The sequence below is a fragment of the Alligator mississippiensis genome, chromosome 11, assembly GCF_030867095.1.
Source record: "Alligator mississippiensis isolate rAllMis1 chromosome 11, rAllMis1, whole genome shotgun sequence".
Lineage (NCBI taxonomy): Eukaryota > Metazoa > Chordata > Crocodylia > Alligatoridae > Alligator > Alligator mississippiensis.
The window spans coordinates 27034030-27050605 of NC_081834.1; the positions used below are offsets into that span (position 1 = coordinate 27034030).

The 16576-nt window shown below is 40.0% G+C and overlaps 1 protein-coding gene across 1 annotated transcript in view; it reads left to right on the top strand.

The window, feature by feature from the left end:
- Positions 1-16576, top strand: part of MYZAP (myocardial zonula adherens protein) — an 85061-nt gene that overhangs the window by 57194 nt on the left and 11291 nt on the right. The window contains exons 11-12 of the mRNA XM_059714731.1: positions 5144-5227; positions 5805-5905. Of these exons, the coding sequence (XP_059570714.1) occupies positions 5144-5227; positions 5805-5905 (185 nt within the window). The remainder of the gene's footprint in view (positions 1-5143; positions 5228-5804; positions 5906-16576) is intronic.

The window sequence follows — 16576 nt, forward strand, 5'->3', positions numbered from 1 at the left end:
TTTGGGCCGATACAGACAGCCAATTATTGACCAGCCATATCAGCCAATATTGATCCGACTGCCAATATGCAGCCTGGCAACTTGGAGAGCAGTGTTCTGTTGGTAACTCTGGGGGGGGAAGGAAGGAGCACGGGGGAGCAGATCAAGGACCCCAACGGTGAGGGAGGGAGTGGGGCTGGGGCAGGGGCAGGTGCAGCACAGGACGGAGCCATGTGTGGCTTGTCTGGTGGGGGGTGGGAATTCCTACCACTGCAGGAACCCCTGGGGTTGATATGGGGGGCACATGCCCCTCAGATATGTGTGTGGGTTGAGAGCGGGCTGCTGCTGCAAGCTGGAGCCAGATGCTGCACCAGGCTTTTCACAGCAGTGGGGGGCTGGGCCAGTGCTGCACTTGGGGTGGGTGGGGTGGGCGGCAGCAGCGGCACTGGGAGGGGGGCTACAAGGGGACTAGAGCCACCCAAAAATGTACTGTGGCCCCCCCCCCAGCACCGTTGCTGCCCACGATACCCTGCCTAGCCTGACCACAGCTGTTGGGGAGAGCCCGGTGCAGCCTCTGGCTCCAGCCTGCAGTGGCAGCCCACCCTCACCCCATGACAGATCCAGGGACACCTCCCCATGCTTCCCCTGGGAGTGCATGCAGCGGCAGGAGCTGCCACTCCCTCCCCTGTCCCCCAGATGAGCTGCAGCTCTGTCCCCCACCCCGATGGGTAGTTCCTGCTCCAGCTCCACTTCCTCCCTCACTGCGGGGACTTTGATCTGCCCCCCATTCCTTGCCTCCTGCCATGTCCCCCCCCCCCCCCCCCCCCCCCCCCCGGACTTACTGGTTGGACGTTGCTAATCAAGCTGCCAGGCTTCACTCCTGGCTGAGTGCATGCTGCAACTGTGTGTATGCATACAGCATTTATCAACATTGTTATTGGCCACATCAGCCAAAAAAATTGATGCTTAATGTCATTGTTCCCTTTATTGGTGCCGATATGATATGGACTGATGTATAGGTGCACCTCTAGTTTGAGTAGATCTAAACTTGGTGTATGAGTTCTGGTTTAATTACAGTAGCTGTACTTGTTTGCACTCGACAATGGCAAATATAATTAGCTTCTTTGTTCAATCTGAACTTTTATGATATAATGCAGGGGTTGGCAAAATATAGCCTGTGGGCCAGGTCTGGCCTGGCAACTGATTGGATGCGGCATATAAGTGGGCACTCACCAATTGATTGCATCTAACCTGTGGCTGCCCCTGCAGTGCTCTACTTGAGCCTGAGCCTTGCCCATTCCTGCCTGGGCAGCTTGAGCTACTTTTCTACCCACAGCCACCCTGCACCCACTAGACAGCTCCACTGTGGCCAGCGCATACAGTTTCCCAAGAAGACTGTTACTGCAGCCACCCAGGTACCGCTCAGCTTCCCTGCCTCTAGCGGCTCCTCGTCCTGCCCCTGCTGCACCGCTCTGGTCAGCAGGTAACACAGGGAAGCCAAGGGGATGCATGCCAGGCAGCAGATGCTCAGCCAGGGGGCAGGGGGAGCTGCAGCCAGGTGGCTCCTGCCCCAGTGCATGGTGCTCTAGCTCCAGTTCCTGGCTGCCTTCCACCAGTACCTGAATGGCTGCAACCTCCCCTGGGGCAGCCACACCGGGAAGCTGTGCATACTAGCTGGGGCCAGGGCTGGGGTGGTGCTCTCTGGTGGGTGGGGCCAGGAGCATAGCACAGGCTTCCGGAGATGGAAACAGGTGGGACTCGGCCCCATGTGGAGTGCTGTGGGCTGGATGGGGTAGCAGGGGCAAACTACACCTGCATCACCCAGCTGAGCTCTGCTCCATGTGTCCTGCCCTCCTTGCACCCCCAGGCAGTTCCTGGGACCTTGTGTCAGCAGCCCTCCACACACATGTGCATGTACCCCTCCCCCCTCCCCCCCCGACACACAATATGCAAAAGTAAGGCTTTAATTTGAGCTATTATACAATTGTCTCTACACTACTCAAAAAACATAAATCGGGACAAAAATTATTTTTTGTAATAAAATTAAAATATGTTAAAGCAGATGTTTGATTCTTAGTATATGATTAGTTTTTTTTATCTATAATTTGTTAAAATGGTATCTTCTGAAAGATTTTGTATGTGCAGCCTTTAACAGCTCACCAAAACTTAAGTGGCCCTCCAGCTGAAATAATTGCCTACCCTTGATATATAAAAACTTTGAATTATATTCACCCTATGTAATCTAATCAATTTAAGCTGTTATGAAAGGCAAAGGTAAGACCTCTGGCTCTTGAAAAGCATGTATAATAAAAAAGCTAATGTAAATAAAACCATCTTGGATTTGCAAATTAATCTAAAAATCAGAATGGGCACTAAGGGTATGGTATAATATCTCCAGTAATAGGATTTGCTTCTGTAAGAACTAAACTTTCTTCTGATTTTGCACAGCTGTACTTGGTTTCAAGCTTTTGCTCTCCCTATGCATACAGATTTTTTCTGAAGTAATTTCCTTCTCTGCATGGCAGAACAGAATATTAATACAAAATACCTAAAAGAACATTGTATCTTTAAGTATTTACTTTTCAAAATGGGGAAATTTGAACCACCTTTAAGAAAAACACTGGCTAGTACTTAATTATAATAAGACTATTAAACACAGCAGGAATGAAGTACTAAGATCAGTAACTGTCAAGATTCAGTACATACTACAGAAGTCACTTTTACTATGAAAATGTGAAATTTTAAAATGATGACTTAGCACTGTCACTAAAGACTGAATAAATGATTTTCTATTTTAACCAGAAAGGATCTATTTATACATGAAGAAAAAGAGCAAATGCCCAAATTGGAAAACAACCCTGTTAATTTAATAGAAATGGAAAACTGGATTGCAGCATTTTTTACTGCAGTGTATTATTACTCATTACTGTTTAGCTCAAAAATACTGTATGAAACTTATTGGAAAAAGGCAAAGAGCCAACTGGCTTGGCACCTTGTCAAATGAAACATTAATTCAAAATAAATTATTAAAAATACAAATCAGGCACAGCACTTTTATTAAGATAAATGCAGTTGAGGGTTGTATTTTTTTTAATTGCTGCCTTCACAAATCTTGTGCTTTTAGCTTATTTCATTTTTTGATTCTTGTGCATTTCATTTTAATTTTTTCCAGATCTTTCACTCGAGACTGATATTTTGTTTTTCTGAATTTATTTCATGCTGGTTTACTGTAGGGGTTTTTTTTGGTTTTTTGTGCGTGTGATATCGATGGATACTGTTTTTAATGTTTTACTTGAACATTTTCAGATTCTTTAACTTCGTCTTTTATTGAGATTTTATTTTTATTGATCATTACCTTCAGATATGCTAGAGAATTAGATGAATAAGGTGTGTGTTTTTTAAGAAACTCTTTGAATAAAATTTTAAAGATTTATTTTTATTTTAAAGACATTTTATTACAGATTAAATGGAGGCAATTGGAAATTGAGTTTTGCTCATGCTGAAAGAATTGGAAATGTGTACAAAATAAATTAAAATACTGGATTTAAATATTTCAGGTTTAATAACTTGGTGGTTCTAGCAATGTAAAGCTTGTCAGCCTCCTTTCACCCACGTGCTTTGGGAATACTAAGCCCTTTAGAAAAAGCAATTAAATTAGTTTGAAACTAAACTTGAAAAATTATTTCAATAGGATTAATGACTAGGAAAAGCTAAGCAATGTCATTTTTGTTCTTTAAGGGACAGGGTAAGGTAACAGATTAACTTTATGCAGTCTTGTATACAACTGTGTGAATGCAATACTTAGTTTGCAAATGCTGTACTGTAAAGCAGTATGAGGTTTGGCGGCAAGGTACTTGCAGCTCTCCAGAGCTGAAGCCCCACCCACTTCTCTGCTTCGGGGCTGCCGACTCAGGCGCTGGGCTCCCAGGGCTGAGGTTGCATCCACGCTGCTTATGCCAGGGCAAGCTACATGTGGGGAAAGCCAGAGTGGCTCAGTACTGCAGTGGCAGGAGCTTGATCCTGTGGCCAGCTCCTGGCTCCTAAACATTAAACTGGAGAAGCAGGCAGAGCTCTGCAGCTCTTGACCTTCAGTGGAGGACCAGATGTGGCTCCCAGGGTGAGTAGCTCTGGCCACCCCTGCTATAAAGGAACATTGTCCCCCCCACCCGCTTCTAAAGGTGTTATGCTAGTTTTATCCATCTCCACAATATGCTTTAATTTTGGAACAGGGGGTACCTTTGTCCTTTTGTTGTTATAAAGCTGTTATGTGCCCCTACCAGGGTAGAAAGAAGAATGATGGATATGCAGGGGGATGCGAAGAGGAGGCAGTGGTGGATTTCAGGGGCTACTTTGTACAAAAGCAGTCTACTGTACTGTGAGAATGGCAACCAGGGAGCATTGAAATCCTGATCTTGCCTCTTCTGTAGCCATGCCCTAGCCAGCAGATCATTGTTATTGTATAAGGCTGTCTGACATGTCTGAGCCCAGTACCCAGGGAAAATTTTTCTGTAACTGGGTAAACCAGCTTTAAGACAACTTTGCACAAGTAGATTTGTGTGAAGTTGCCCTAATGTAGGGAAAAATCTGAAGATATTAATATTGGCTTAAAATACTCAAATTATTAATATTATTCCCTACAGAGCACAGGAAAATAATGAAATAAATTGTCAGCTGTATGACTGACTAACCTTTTTACTTTTATGTTATGACAAGCAGTTGTTGGTAATGACCTCTACTTGACCCAGTATGAAATGTAAAGGTTTTTCATGTAGAAATATTTTAATTTTCATGCTGTGCCAAGTAGCAAATGAACAAATTGGGAAGGCAGGGGGGTGGAAACTGAAGAGACTATGTCAGAGATTTGGGTAAAATCAAAATTCATACAATCAAAGTTCTCCCTACTTCCTGTTACCTATTGATGTATTAGCTAGCTGTTACTTGAGTTTACATTTCCTATTTGAGAAACATGAATTCTTAGAAACCATGTTAGTACACGTATATGATTTTGCTATAAACCATGTTCGTGTATGTGTGCATGTAGTCTTGGTATAAATCAGCAAATAATTTTAGATACAAGAATATACAGTGCTACCTATGCATTGAAATCTAGTGTGTTCTAGTTTTGCTTCTTTACCTGAATATTTTACTCTTTTTTTCTTCACAGATTGAAATGCTAAGAAATAAGATTCAGGAAAAGGAATTGTTTATAGTACAGCTTTTAGAAAAAATCTCTTTCTTAGAATGTGAGGTAAGTGCCTGAACTTGCACTAGGCAAGGGAAGGATGTTTCGGTTGATATCTTTTACTGGACCAACTTCATGGTTCAGATAGTTAGACAAGCTTTTGAATGCAAAGCAGTCTTTCTTGGGTTTGGAAAAGGAAGCAGCTACAGCACTAGACTTTTAGAGGCTAAAGTTATTTTTGATATGTTTTTAAGAGAACTGTTAGCACCAATATTATCTGCTATTTTCTTTATGTATATCTGCTGAGCATAGTTGCTGCTGTAATGTGGAGGTACATTCATGACATTTTATAAATGCATGTAATGAATAGTCTTCATGTTCACACCTTGAACTTCTGTAACGAACAGTTATTTACCAATATTATAGATGCACTGAAAAAAAATTGAGGATTCCAAATCTAGGCTGTAGATTGATTTATATTTTTTAGTCAATTTTATTGTTCAGAATTAAGGGAATTTCTAGTATTTTAAATAGGATTCTTGAAATTATTAACTGATGAAGAAAGCCTGCTGCTCAACTTCATGTTTAATTAGGAGTATAGAAATTATTTTAAAGATATAATTTGCAAATCCCTGTTTTCCAGAACAAAGAATTACAAGACAAGTTGGACTATTTAATGGAATCTCGGCAAAAGACTAGTGTGGAAACCAGAGAGACTGGAGTAGGATGTGATTTTCCACTGAGGTATTGGGTATTCTACCAACTTTACCTTAAAGGGTTTTCTGCAGAAGTTTAGTTTAATCTGATAAGCTGCTTATTACAAGTACTGGTAGAATTTTGATAATAGGTTATAAAACATAATTGCTTACAAAGGCATCTGCAGCCTAATAGTCAAGTAATTTTTATTTGGTTGTCTATTTCTTTATAGCATACAGAATGGAAATAATATTTCCCTTTGACTACATTTCACATTTCTTTTGGCAAAATGATGGGACATTGCGAACTGCTGGAATATGCAAGTGCAAAAAGAAGAAAAAAGTGAATTAAGCAGAGTCTGCTCCAGACTAAGATTTCCCTCTGTTACGCAAACATAAAAGCATGTCTTATGATGTCAAAGGGAAAGTTTATTAAAACTGGTGCTGCAGGACCTTCCCAGAGGTGATTTAAGTACTCTGGTGTGTGAGGCAGGATTAGAATTCAGTTGGTCCAATGGTCAAACTAACTTCATATTGTTTTTATAAAATATGAAGTTGCCACGTTTTCTGTATGAGCATTGGGTAGCTAATATAGGAAATATCTTTGGTTACTTTTGACTGTTGTGTGATGTCAAAGCACCTCCTGAAATCCATTTAATTATAATGCAGATACATATTTTTTTATGCCATGTGTGCACTGGTAGCTGAATTCTGTCCAAAAACTGACTAATATAGGCTTTGAGCATTGTTTTTGTGTTAGGAGCAGCCTCCTGAAGGCTGAGTAGCAGCAGTATAGTTCTGTAACTGCTACAGCCCACATTAAGACTGCTGCAATTCTTATACATGCCCCCTGACTTAAAGCGGTAGAGTAGCCAGTGGGTAAATGTTACCATTCTTCATCTACCTGTGTCCTGTGCACTGAGGTAACAGGCGGTCCAGAGGCCTTCAGGAATACAGACTTACACTCTTGGAATCTTGCCTAAAGGTGCTACCACAGAGTCAGGTTTAGTTGCACTGTAACCAGGACTATGTATTTGCATTGAGGGTCTGGGGAGATGCAAATTGTTCCTAGCTATATAGTAAAAAATGAAAGGTAATATTGTCCATGTGTAACAGAGCCACAGAGCTGGTTGCATTTTTAACAGGCAGAGGTGAACTAATCCTCTGCTATACAAATCCTTTAGCTATAACTTAGAAGAATGCAAATAGCCATATGATTCAGTAAACCATTATGTCATATAACTATGGGACTTCTTAATATTTTAAAATAAACCAGATAATCATTTGCTTTGGCCTGGAGCACATTTGAATGGCACAGGTTATGTTATGAAGTTTCAAAGATGATACTCACCATGGCTGCTGACCCTTTTCTGTGATATCTTTGTGCATCTTTGAATCTGAAAGCAGACTTTCTGTAGCTCTCTGATGTCTTGTTTTTGAGATTTATCTTTGACATCTGTTCAGGTTACATTTTGTGAAACTACATTTTACAGTTAGTAAGAATGCTCCCCTTCCACAACAGTAACAGCTGTATCGCTTGCTATTCTACTACAAGACGTCTGCTGATGCTCATTTCCCAAGCTTGCAAGCATATGACATGAGATTGTCTAAGTATCCTTTAGAGTATTTAAAAAGGTATTTGAAGGGTATCAGATGCATGCTATAGGTCAAAAATAGATTCACTGCATGAGTTTTCAGAGCTAGTATTAATAATAACCTCCAAAATAAGAGTTCTTTGTAGAGAAGTTCACTCTCCTACTGACTGAATGTGTACCTCAAACAAATGCATTGAACCTGGAGAATTGACAGAAAAACCTCTGCTTTTTTCCTGTCTTAATAGCATAGGCATCAGCAGAAGAAGTTTTCCTGAAACTTTAAGGCCTGTGAGGATGTACACTCCATTCAAGAGAGTCTTGGAGCATACAGTGAAGAACAATACATCTTAACCATACTAGTGAATGTATTTCTTACAAAGGAGTAAATATCTGAAGCCTCTGAAGTTTGAAATCTGAAAAGAGTGAATCTAATCGGCCCTAGAGAAGAACAACAACTTCATAGCTGAAGTTGCTACTGACGCTAGCTTTTTGCATGAGGGTATGTGTGAAGGGGACTGAATTAGCTACCAGTCTGTATTGCTTCTTAAGAAGAAGCTGTATGGTGCAATATCTGTTATTTCAAGTACTTTTAAGATGAGACTATTTATGAAGTTGTACAGTTTTTCTGATGGTGTGTTGCAATTCTGTTTGTAAAATGAAGCTTTAATTTATTATTTTATTTTCACTCTAAAATAATTAGGTGTAGAATCTACAATTGTTTTGGGAAAGGGCATCAATTTGAATGCTATTACTTCCATCAGTGAGAGGACTACCTGTTAAAGAGCTCTATTCACCTAGCCAAGGTGCACTGGTATTAACATTCTTTTGAAGAAAGCTTATGGTGAGGTAGCCTCATAACTGTTGGTAGCCTTTAAAGAATGTGATCTGCAAATACTTGCTAGTGAATGTGTTGCTTACTATTCAGAATAGTAAGCATTCAGGCTGCCTCAGTACTTCAGTGTTTTGCTGGATTAAGACCTTAGTTGATGCTACCTTGAGTTGTAACCAACACATTCACAACTAAATATAGGATCAGTAGCAAATCTTGTAGTGAAGGCCCTATCATGGGTCATTCTTAGTCCATTTTGCCCCAGAAGGGGGAATGAAACTGTAACAACAAAAAAATGCTTTCCATGGGCAGCAATTGAAGGTTTATTCTCTTACCTGTTGTAGGGTTTTGATCCCAACTACTGTTTCTTCAGAAGGATGTACTGTCACATGCCCAACTTCAGTGTACTGGCAGAAACAATTGCATCTGCTTGTGAATGCTTGGATATTTTTCATATTTTGTTTATAACTTCATAAGAAAACCTTACACTTTTAGTTTCAAATGATGCCTTCTTATAGTTCTATTAAAAGGAATAAAGACATAATTTTACAAAACAGCTAGCGCTGCATTTGTTTTAAAGAAGTATTTTGTATTGAGGTAAGTATTGTTGTGTTAATGTTTGTTGAACAATTAATTCTACTACCAGAAGATGCTAGTTGTGCCTTAGAAATTCACAAAATGAATGTTTCCCTCAACCTTTACAATGCTTTTTATAATCAGCACCTACTACAAAAATATAGGAAGAATTAGTGTTCTTAATTGAAATAATCAGTGGTCTACCCCTCAGAAACCCCTTGCTTAATTACTCTTACGGCATTTTACATTTTTGAATGTTTGTTTAACAAAGCTTATTTTTATTTATCCTGAAGCTACACTATTTAACTGGGAAATAGGAGCGTTTCAGAAGACAGTATCCCGAGTGCCTGAGTTGATATAGCTACTTTGAAATGCTTTACTTTACACAATCAAGGTTCTTGCAACCAAAGCAGGGGAATAGAATGTAAATCAGGACCTAATCCTGCCTGATCCTATGTACTGTTACACTTCAGTATAATTTTTTTTCTCTCCTTTACCTGGACTTTGACTCCTAAGCCATTACAAAAATTTGTTCTTTAGTTTCTGAAAAGTAAAGCCCAATACTATCTATTCTGTTACCTGCAAAATTCAAAGAATATTTTTCAGTCCAAAAAGTCAAGACATGAGTTAATTCAAACACAATTTAATATCTCTGTATTTGATTATAATTTCCATTGTTATAGACTCTGTTCTTATTTCATTATTTAAGAAGCAAAAAAAAACCCAACAGCCCAAAACCCCAAGAAAAACCAAAAACGTAAACTTTGCTGAATGGACGGTACTTCCTTTGAAAGGAAAATCTGATTTTTGGGATTGAGGGACAAATTATTATAAAATTAACCTATTTAATAAATGGGTCTACATACCTCAGACAGTCAGCCAGGTGCAAGAGAAAATTTTTAAAACTATGCTTAGAGTAACAAGGTGAAGTGCTGCCCCAGCTGACATGCTGGGTCATGTTAGATAGTAAGGGTAACACCAAAACCTGTGTTAAAACTGTTTCTCTTAGCAAAGAGGCACAGGATCTCTCCTTTGGAAAAGCACCAAAGGGCAGCTACCCTGAATACAGGGGATTATACTCTTTATAAGAGGTTGCTTTCTACAGGCCCCTGAAATGAGGCATTGCTTTTGAACTCGGAATGAGGGTAAATGTGACCAAATGTTTTGAAGATGTGCAACCATATAACAACCAAAGAGTAAGGGGAGTTGTGGCTTTTACTTTAAGTGGAGAACTTCATGAATGAAGTGCTTATGTTTTAGATGCTTCATCCTGAAAATAACTGGACTATAACCTAATAATTCCCAGACAGTTTGAAGCTTGTCAAAATTATAAATTAGAATTTGTTGGTAAATTATTGGTAGAATATTGAAATATACAAACTACAAAAAATATAGGAAATGACTTTGCTTACCCAATGCAAATATGACATGCTGGCCTAGTGCATGTTATCATGACTCCCTCTAGTGCTATGTATCTGTAACTTCAAATTACTTAATAGCTCATTCTCCTGAGCTGTAAGATTTTAGGATTGATTCCCCACTCTTGATTCTGGTGCCTGTCTTGAGTATGCAGATACATTTCATTATTATGAAAACCTCTTACCATCTTAGATGTCAACATGGCATTACTAGGCCTTGGGAATTTGTGTTGATCCTGTAATGAGGTTGGTTTCTAATAATGGAAACTAACACTGGACTTTCAGGTGTTCGTATGAAGTGCAGGTTAAAAGATGAGGGAAAAGGGCACTATTATAACAACAAGTTAACATTAAACTTTAATTATTTTAATATAAATAAAACTGAAGCCAATGCAGTTGCACAGGCTAGGGTTCAGAAACAACGAGCAAATATTACAAGTTTTGTGTGGCAAATAGCATGTGAATGGGGACAGTGAGGGGGACTGGAAGAGTATTTTAATATGGATTTCAAAAGGAAATTGAATATGCTTTCAAAAGGCTCAAAAGAATCTCTTTTGGAAAGGCTGTGCAAGTCTCATTAATTCTGAGTGTAGAAAAAGTTTATCCTCTGAATCTGACAAACCACTAAAACTGCAAAATAGAAGTGGAACTTGGTTCTCCCCTGTGGAAATTTCCTTTACATAAATAGTAAATTGTCATATAGAGTCTGATGACATCTGGGTTTCATTTTTTTAAATGTGAGGAAGACTGAAAAAAACTATTCCGTAGTTAAAAAAAAAAAAAAAAAAAATCCTGATTGGTGATGTATTGCCTAAAAATCACCGATAGAGACAAGAGTTTTATACTTTAATTTTGTAGCTATTTGTCTGCTGTTTGGTCTTGGCTAGGGGATGTATGGAAGTAGGATAAGGAAAGAGAAAATACACTTATAAAATACAGTGCATCATGCCTTGTTGAAAAGTTTAGGACTGAATCCTCAGCTTGTGTAAATTAGCATTTCTCCATTCAGTCAAGGTGTAAAAATGTTTTTGCAATTTAGTATAACCTTTGTCAACTGAAGTTTTGATTAATGAGTTTCCTAACACTAGAAGGTGGGAGGAGCTGTTCTGGATTAGTCAGCAGGAACCACAGAGTTAGGTCACATAAAATGCCTTGTGTATTTAAAGAATAAATTTACGTGTAATTTTACAGTGTCATAAGTGTCCAAAGCTCATGTTTTTCTGTAATTAATTCCAGAATGTTAACTCTGTATTTAACTCTGAAAAATAATTTGGGATGTAACTCGCATATATGGTGTATAAAGAATAAGGTTACATTGTATATTGTATTATATATTGTATGTAGGATTTGGAAGGAATAAGCTGTAATAAATATTAAACGTGTTTTCTAAAGAATGTTGTTGTTCTAGTTTAAGATTAGTTTACCCTAAAAATCATAGAAACGGCTTAATCCTATGAATTTTTGTAGGGTCAAAACATATGAATTTGGAAGTGATTTGTCTGGCTCTTCAACTTTCTTCTCAGTGTTTCCTTTGGCAGATACTCTCTTGAGAACAGGAAGACACTCCCTTGTTAAGACTGTAGACTGTTCTGGAGCCAAATAACAAACAAAGCTGAAGATCACTTGGGGGCAGGATAGGAAGGGTAGAACCATTGGTTTATTTTGGATAAACAAGAATGGTGCATCTTTTCTCTCTTGTCCCTCAAACAGCCTGTTTTGAAAACCAGCTGTGGTCTAAAAACCATTCTACTATTTAAACCAGAGCTAGCTGAAGACGCATGTCCAAGTATATTGGGGATCATGATCCAGTGACTTCAGTAGAATTATACCACATTTCATAACTAGTTTTCATAACTAAAATTTCATTATCAATCAGAATTTATCTTTAAAAAACCCTACCTTTGTTTACAATTAAGGAGTCTCACTTAAAGTTGAAGCAAGAGGAAAGATTAGAACCAGGGACTAACCAACACTACCCATACATATGCTCCCCCCCACCCCATGCCTCTGGCTGAGGGGCCCCAGAATTCCTGCCTCTCCCAATAGACAGACAGATGGCCACCTGTCAATCTCTGGGGAGAGGCAGGACTTTGGGGGCTCAGCCAGTCTCTCCCCTTCCCCCCATGCTCCAGGATGTCAGGGCTTCCCACTTTTCTGTTTGGAGCTGCCTTTTTCCCCCCTTCCCCACCCCCAGCTAGCTCACTGCCATTTTCTTGCTTTATCATGGTCCCCACACTTTTTTGTGGGGGACCTACCAAATTTGTGGCTTCTGTGAAATCATGAATTTGGTAAGTTCCTATGATAATCAGCATTGTTTTGAGTTTACAATACTCAACTTAGGAAAGCAAAGGTTAATTGCTTAACTTAATGCTTTTACATGTGTATTTCCAGTGCCTTTTGGTGCGCCTCCAACTCGGACTTGGTTGGGGGAGAAGGGTTGTATAAAATATTAGTATCGGAAGTGTTTATTGCTTCAAAACGTTAATTAATTCTTTGGTTTTCATATTGCTGAGTTGTTTTGATTCTTAATATTTTAAAACGATGCTCCCCAAACTTTTCCTCAGCATGGCCCCTCATTCCCATGTGACCTCATTTGGGATGGCAACCCACAGTTTGGGAACAGCTGTTTTAAAACCTATTTTGGAGTTATGGGTGGATGGCTGAAGTGGATAGAATGGAGTATACAAGCTGGCATAGTATGTGGTTCTTTTATAAGCCTGTGAGCTTATGCAGGGGGTTCTTCCATGACTGCAGGGACACACAGAAGCGGAGATGTGCACTACTCAGGTCTCCACTGCATGTATCTAATTTTAAGAATATAAATAATTCCCATCACTATTCTGCAAAGCAATTTTGCATCTGGGTAGTAAAACTGTATGTTTAAATGTTTTGCTGGGTCATGCCCTCATCCCAAACATTAGCCCACCGGTGAAATATAGGACACAAAGATAACAAAGAAAAAAAGTGGTGTTAAATAAAACATGGTAAATATGAAAATGATCAGAGGAAAAGAGCTTTATAGCAGATGATGAAGAAGAAAATAATTAAGAGTAAGTACTCATATTATGCAATACTTACAAACCTTTGAGTCCCTGCTCTGTAAAGGCAGAAGTCGCAAGGTATGATATTTAATCGTAATTATTCCTCAAATGTATTAGGATAAAGCTATAGATTTAAGGTTCTGAGTGACTGATTACAGCTTTTTCTCTTTTTTCTTTAAGAAAAATAAAACAATTCTATTATAAAACTGCACCCTACTGACAAATTTGAGCTTTTCTTCAATTTCTCCAAATAGATATTAAATGAATATACCATGTTTCACTTGGTATTTTAGAAGAAAAAACTGTTTTTTGTTTGTTTGGGTATTTGTTTCTAGGTTTTGAGTTTTCCCCTTTTACGTATTTTAGTTTAGCTCAAAGTAGTGTTGTTTTTATATTGGTGTCTGAACCTGGGGCTATTTCAATCTTTCTCTCTCTCCTGTTTTCTATTTGGGAATGGTTAAAGTATGTGGAAAAAAAAAATTTCCACCACTTATACATTTTTTATCTCCATTTTTCCCCCCAGCAAAAATCAATTTTATGGGGAATTCTGTAAAAAAGAATTGTGATTTTTTTTTTTAAATTGTAACAAATCAGAAATGCAATCTGTATCAATGACATAGTGACCTAAACTACATACATGGTCACGATAAATAATAAACAGGAAAGACAAAAAGTGGAGGTGGGGAGAAGGAGGGATAGAAGAGAAGTGTACAAAGGGTAATAATTGCCAGAACATTCTAAAAATTCTTTCCAAATTGTATTAAACTTCTCAAAGCAGTTATGTCTGCTTGTTTTTTCTCCATGGATGCTGGTTGTTCTATGTCATTGTACCAGGACTGATAATAGGGTATGACCAAAATATGTGACCATGCAAGGTTTCCAATCCATTGCATCTCCACATATGTGCTGGCACAATATGTACTTTTTTTTTTAAGTTTAGGGGGAGCTCAGTGAAGATGAAAATTATCTTTTGCTATATAAGATGTCATCTAAAAGGAATTGTAGATATCTGAATATTCTGAACTTAAGATTTCCACTGTGATTCTGTCATCTAGATACCTAAGTCTTGATTCCACTTGAGTTTTAAATTATTTGCATCAGGTCTGTTATATGATATTCATAGAGTGATGCCACAGAATGGGGGAGAGACTAAAATTAAGTACTTAAAGTGTTTGATGTGGCTGATAAATGCTGTGTGCGGGTGTGCAGCCTCAGCACAGCAGGCAGGGACCCAGCAGCACGGAGAACAGCCGGGTCTGGCCAATAAGTCTGTTATGGGGGAAGGGAAGGGGCATGGGGGGGGGAGGGCAAATGGAGGCCTCCACGGTGAGGGAGGGAGTGGGGCTGGTGCTAGGGCAGGGCATGGGACGGAGCTGTGGCTCATCCAGGGGGCATGGGGAGGGGCAAGTGGCGGCTCCTGCCACTGCATGCACCCCAGGAGGGCATGGTAGGTGTGTGCCCCTGGATCTGCATATGGGGTGGGGTGGGCTGCTGCTGCAGGCTGGGACCAGGGGCAGTGCCAGGCTCTTTTCAGTGGGGGTGGGCACAACTGGGCTGCGCTTAAGGCAGGCAGCTGGAAGGGAGGGTTGGGGAGGCTAGAGCCACCTGAAAATTCACTGTAGCTCCCCCTCCCAGCACCGCCTACCCTGAGTGTACCCCAACCCTGCAGGCAACAGGACTGATAGGAATCCCTCACATACTCATTTAACTTGGCTTTTCTCACCCAGATCATGGTATTTTTTTCATGGGTAGCTGCCTACTTGATTAATCTCATTTCCCCTGGCCCTCAGCTTTACAGTTCACCTTCCAGCTGAGCAAACAAAGGAGTGAGTAGCCATTTTAACATGCTTCCTCCCTCTGTCTCTCTGGGGTGGGCCCTCAGTTCATCCTGTTCATGAAACAACTGTTTTAACAATCTCTGGGAAATGTCTCTCTTTGCTATTACTTGGACCAAGAAGCCACAATTCAGATCGACTTTATAGACCCAACTCTACTGCCTGGGACATGCTGTTCAGCTAATGACTTTATTATTGTTACTACTAGGTGGAAACAACCTTTAAGACCCTTAATGTCCCACCTTGTCTTTTGGCTATATTCTCTTCTTCTGTGATCTTTTGGGTTTCTTCCCCACTTTTTTATGAGTGTTTACATGTCTAGTTTTGCCCAAATTTTGATATGGAAGGTTCCACTCTGCACTACAGGGCTACAAAAGGGCAACCGGCTCTAACCTCTGCAACCTTGACCTAGATGTAGTGTCCCATGTCCAAATTTGTGATGGATAAAGGAAAGTAGATCCAACAATCCGGCCTGACCCCATCTCAGCTTTACGCCTTGTACTGCCAAGCACCGCTTATATAGGGAAATATATGGAACTGGTCCCTGTGACGTGCCACAGACTCAAGTGTGATCAGATGCTCCTGATTTAACTCTTAAACAGCAGAGCCACACTTATCCTACTACTGCATATGAGGAGCTGAAGACATGCAGCAGGGTTTGTCCTTTAAAGAATCACAGCTTTGCCCATACTGCATGTTGTTGGTGGCTGTTTTGGTCTAAACCGGCAGAAGTCATTCATGGTGCATGGTGCTCAGAGCAAGTATCCGCACCCTGTTTCGGTACTGTTGTTGCTAAGCTTTGGGAGTGAATTCAGTGGTCGTGGTAGTAGTAGTAGTGGCAGTATCATGAAGTAGTAGTGGTTGTATCATGAAGGAGTGGTAGTAGCGATAGTATCAACTGAAGCCATCTGAGCCTACCCTTATGAGGTTCAATTTATTACTTGTCATGGGTGGATCTGGAACTTAGAAAAAGCAGGGTGCAGATGGTGTGGTGTAGCATCACTTTGAACACATTTTTCTCCAGTTAAAAGAGAAACTTGATGCTTTACTAACAGGTGAGGGGTGGGGAAGGCTAGCAGTATATCAAAGCAAAAATAAATATAAACAGGCACTAAATTTGCTACTAGTTTACATCTGTTAAAAAAAACAGAACAAACTAGGCAAAAGTTAGTCAAAATAGGGGAAAGATACTGTCATTAGTGTTATACCCATTATTGTTCAGGCTCCCTCTACAAGCTCAGGTAAAGACATGACTGAGTCTAACATGTGATCCACACAAGCACATTTCCTGCTATGCCACGTGTGGGATTGTGCACTAGATCCAATTGTGCCTTATTGCAATGTAAGGCCAGGCTAACAGTGGGCTGAGGGGGCTCCTAGCCAGAGGCCACATGCAGCCAGGACCCACAATGGGGCTCGGGGTCCC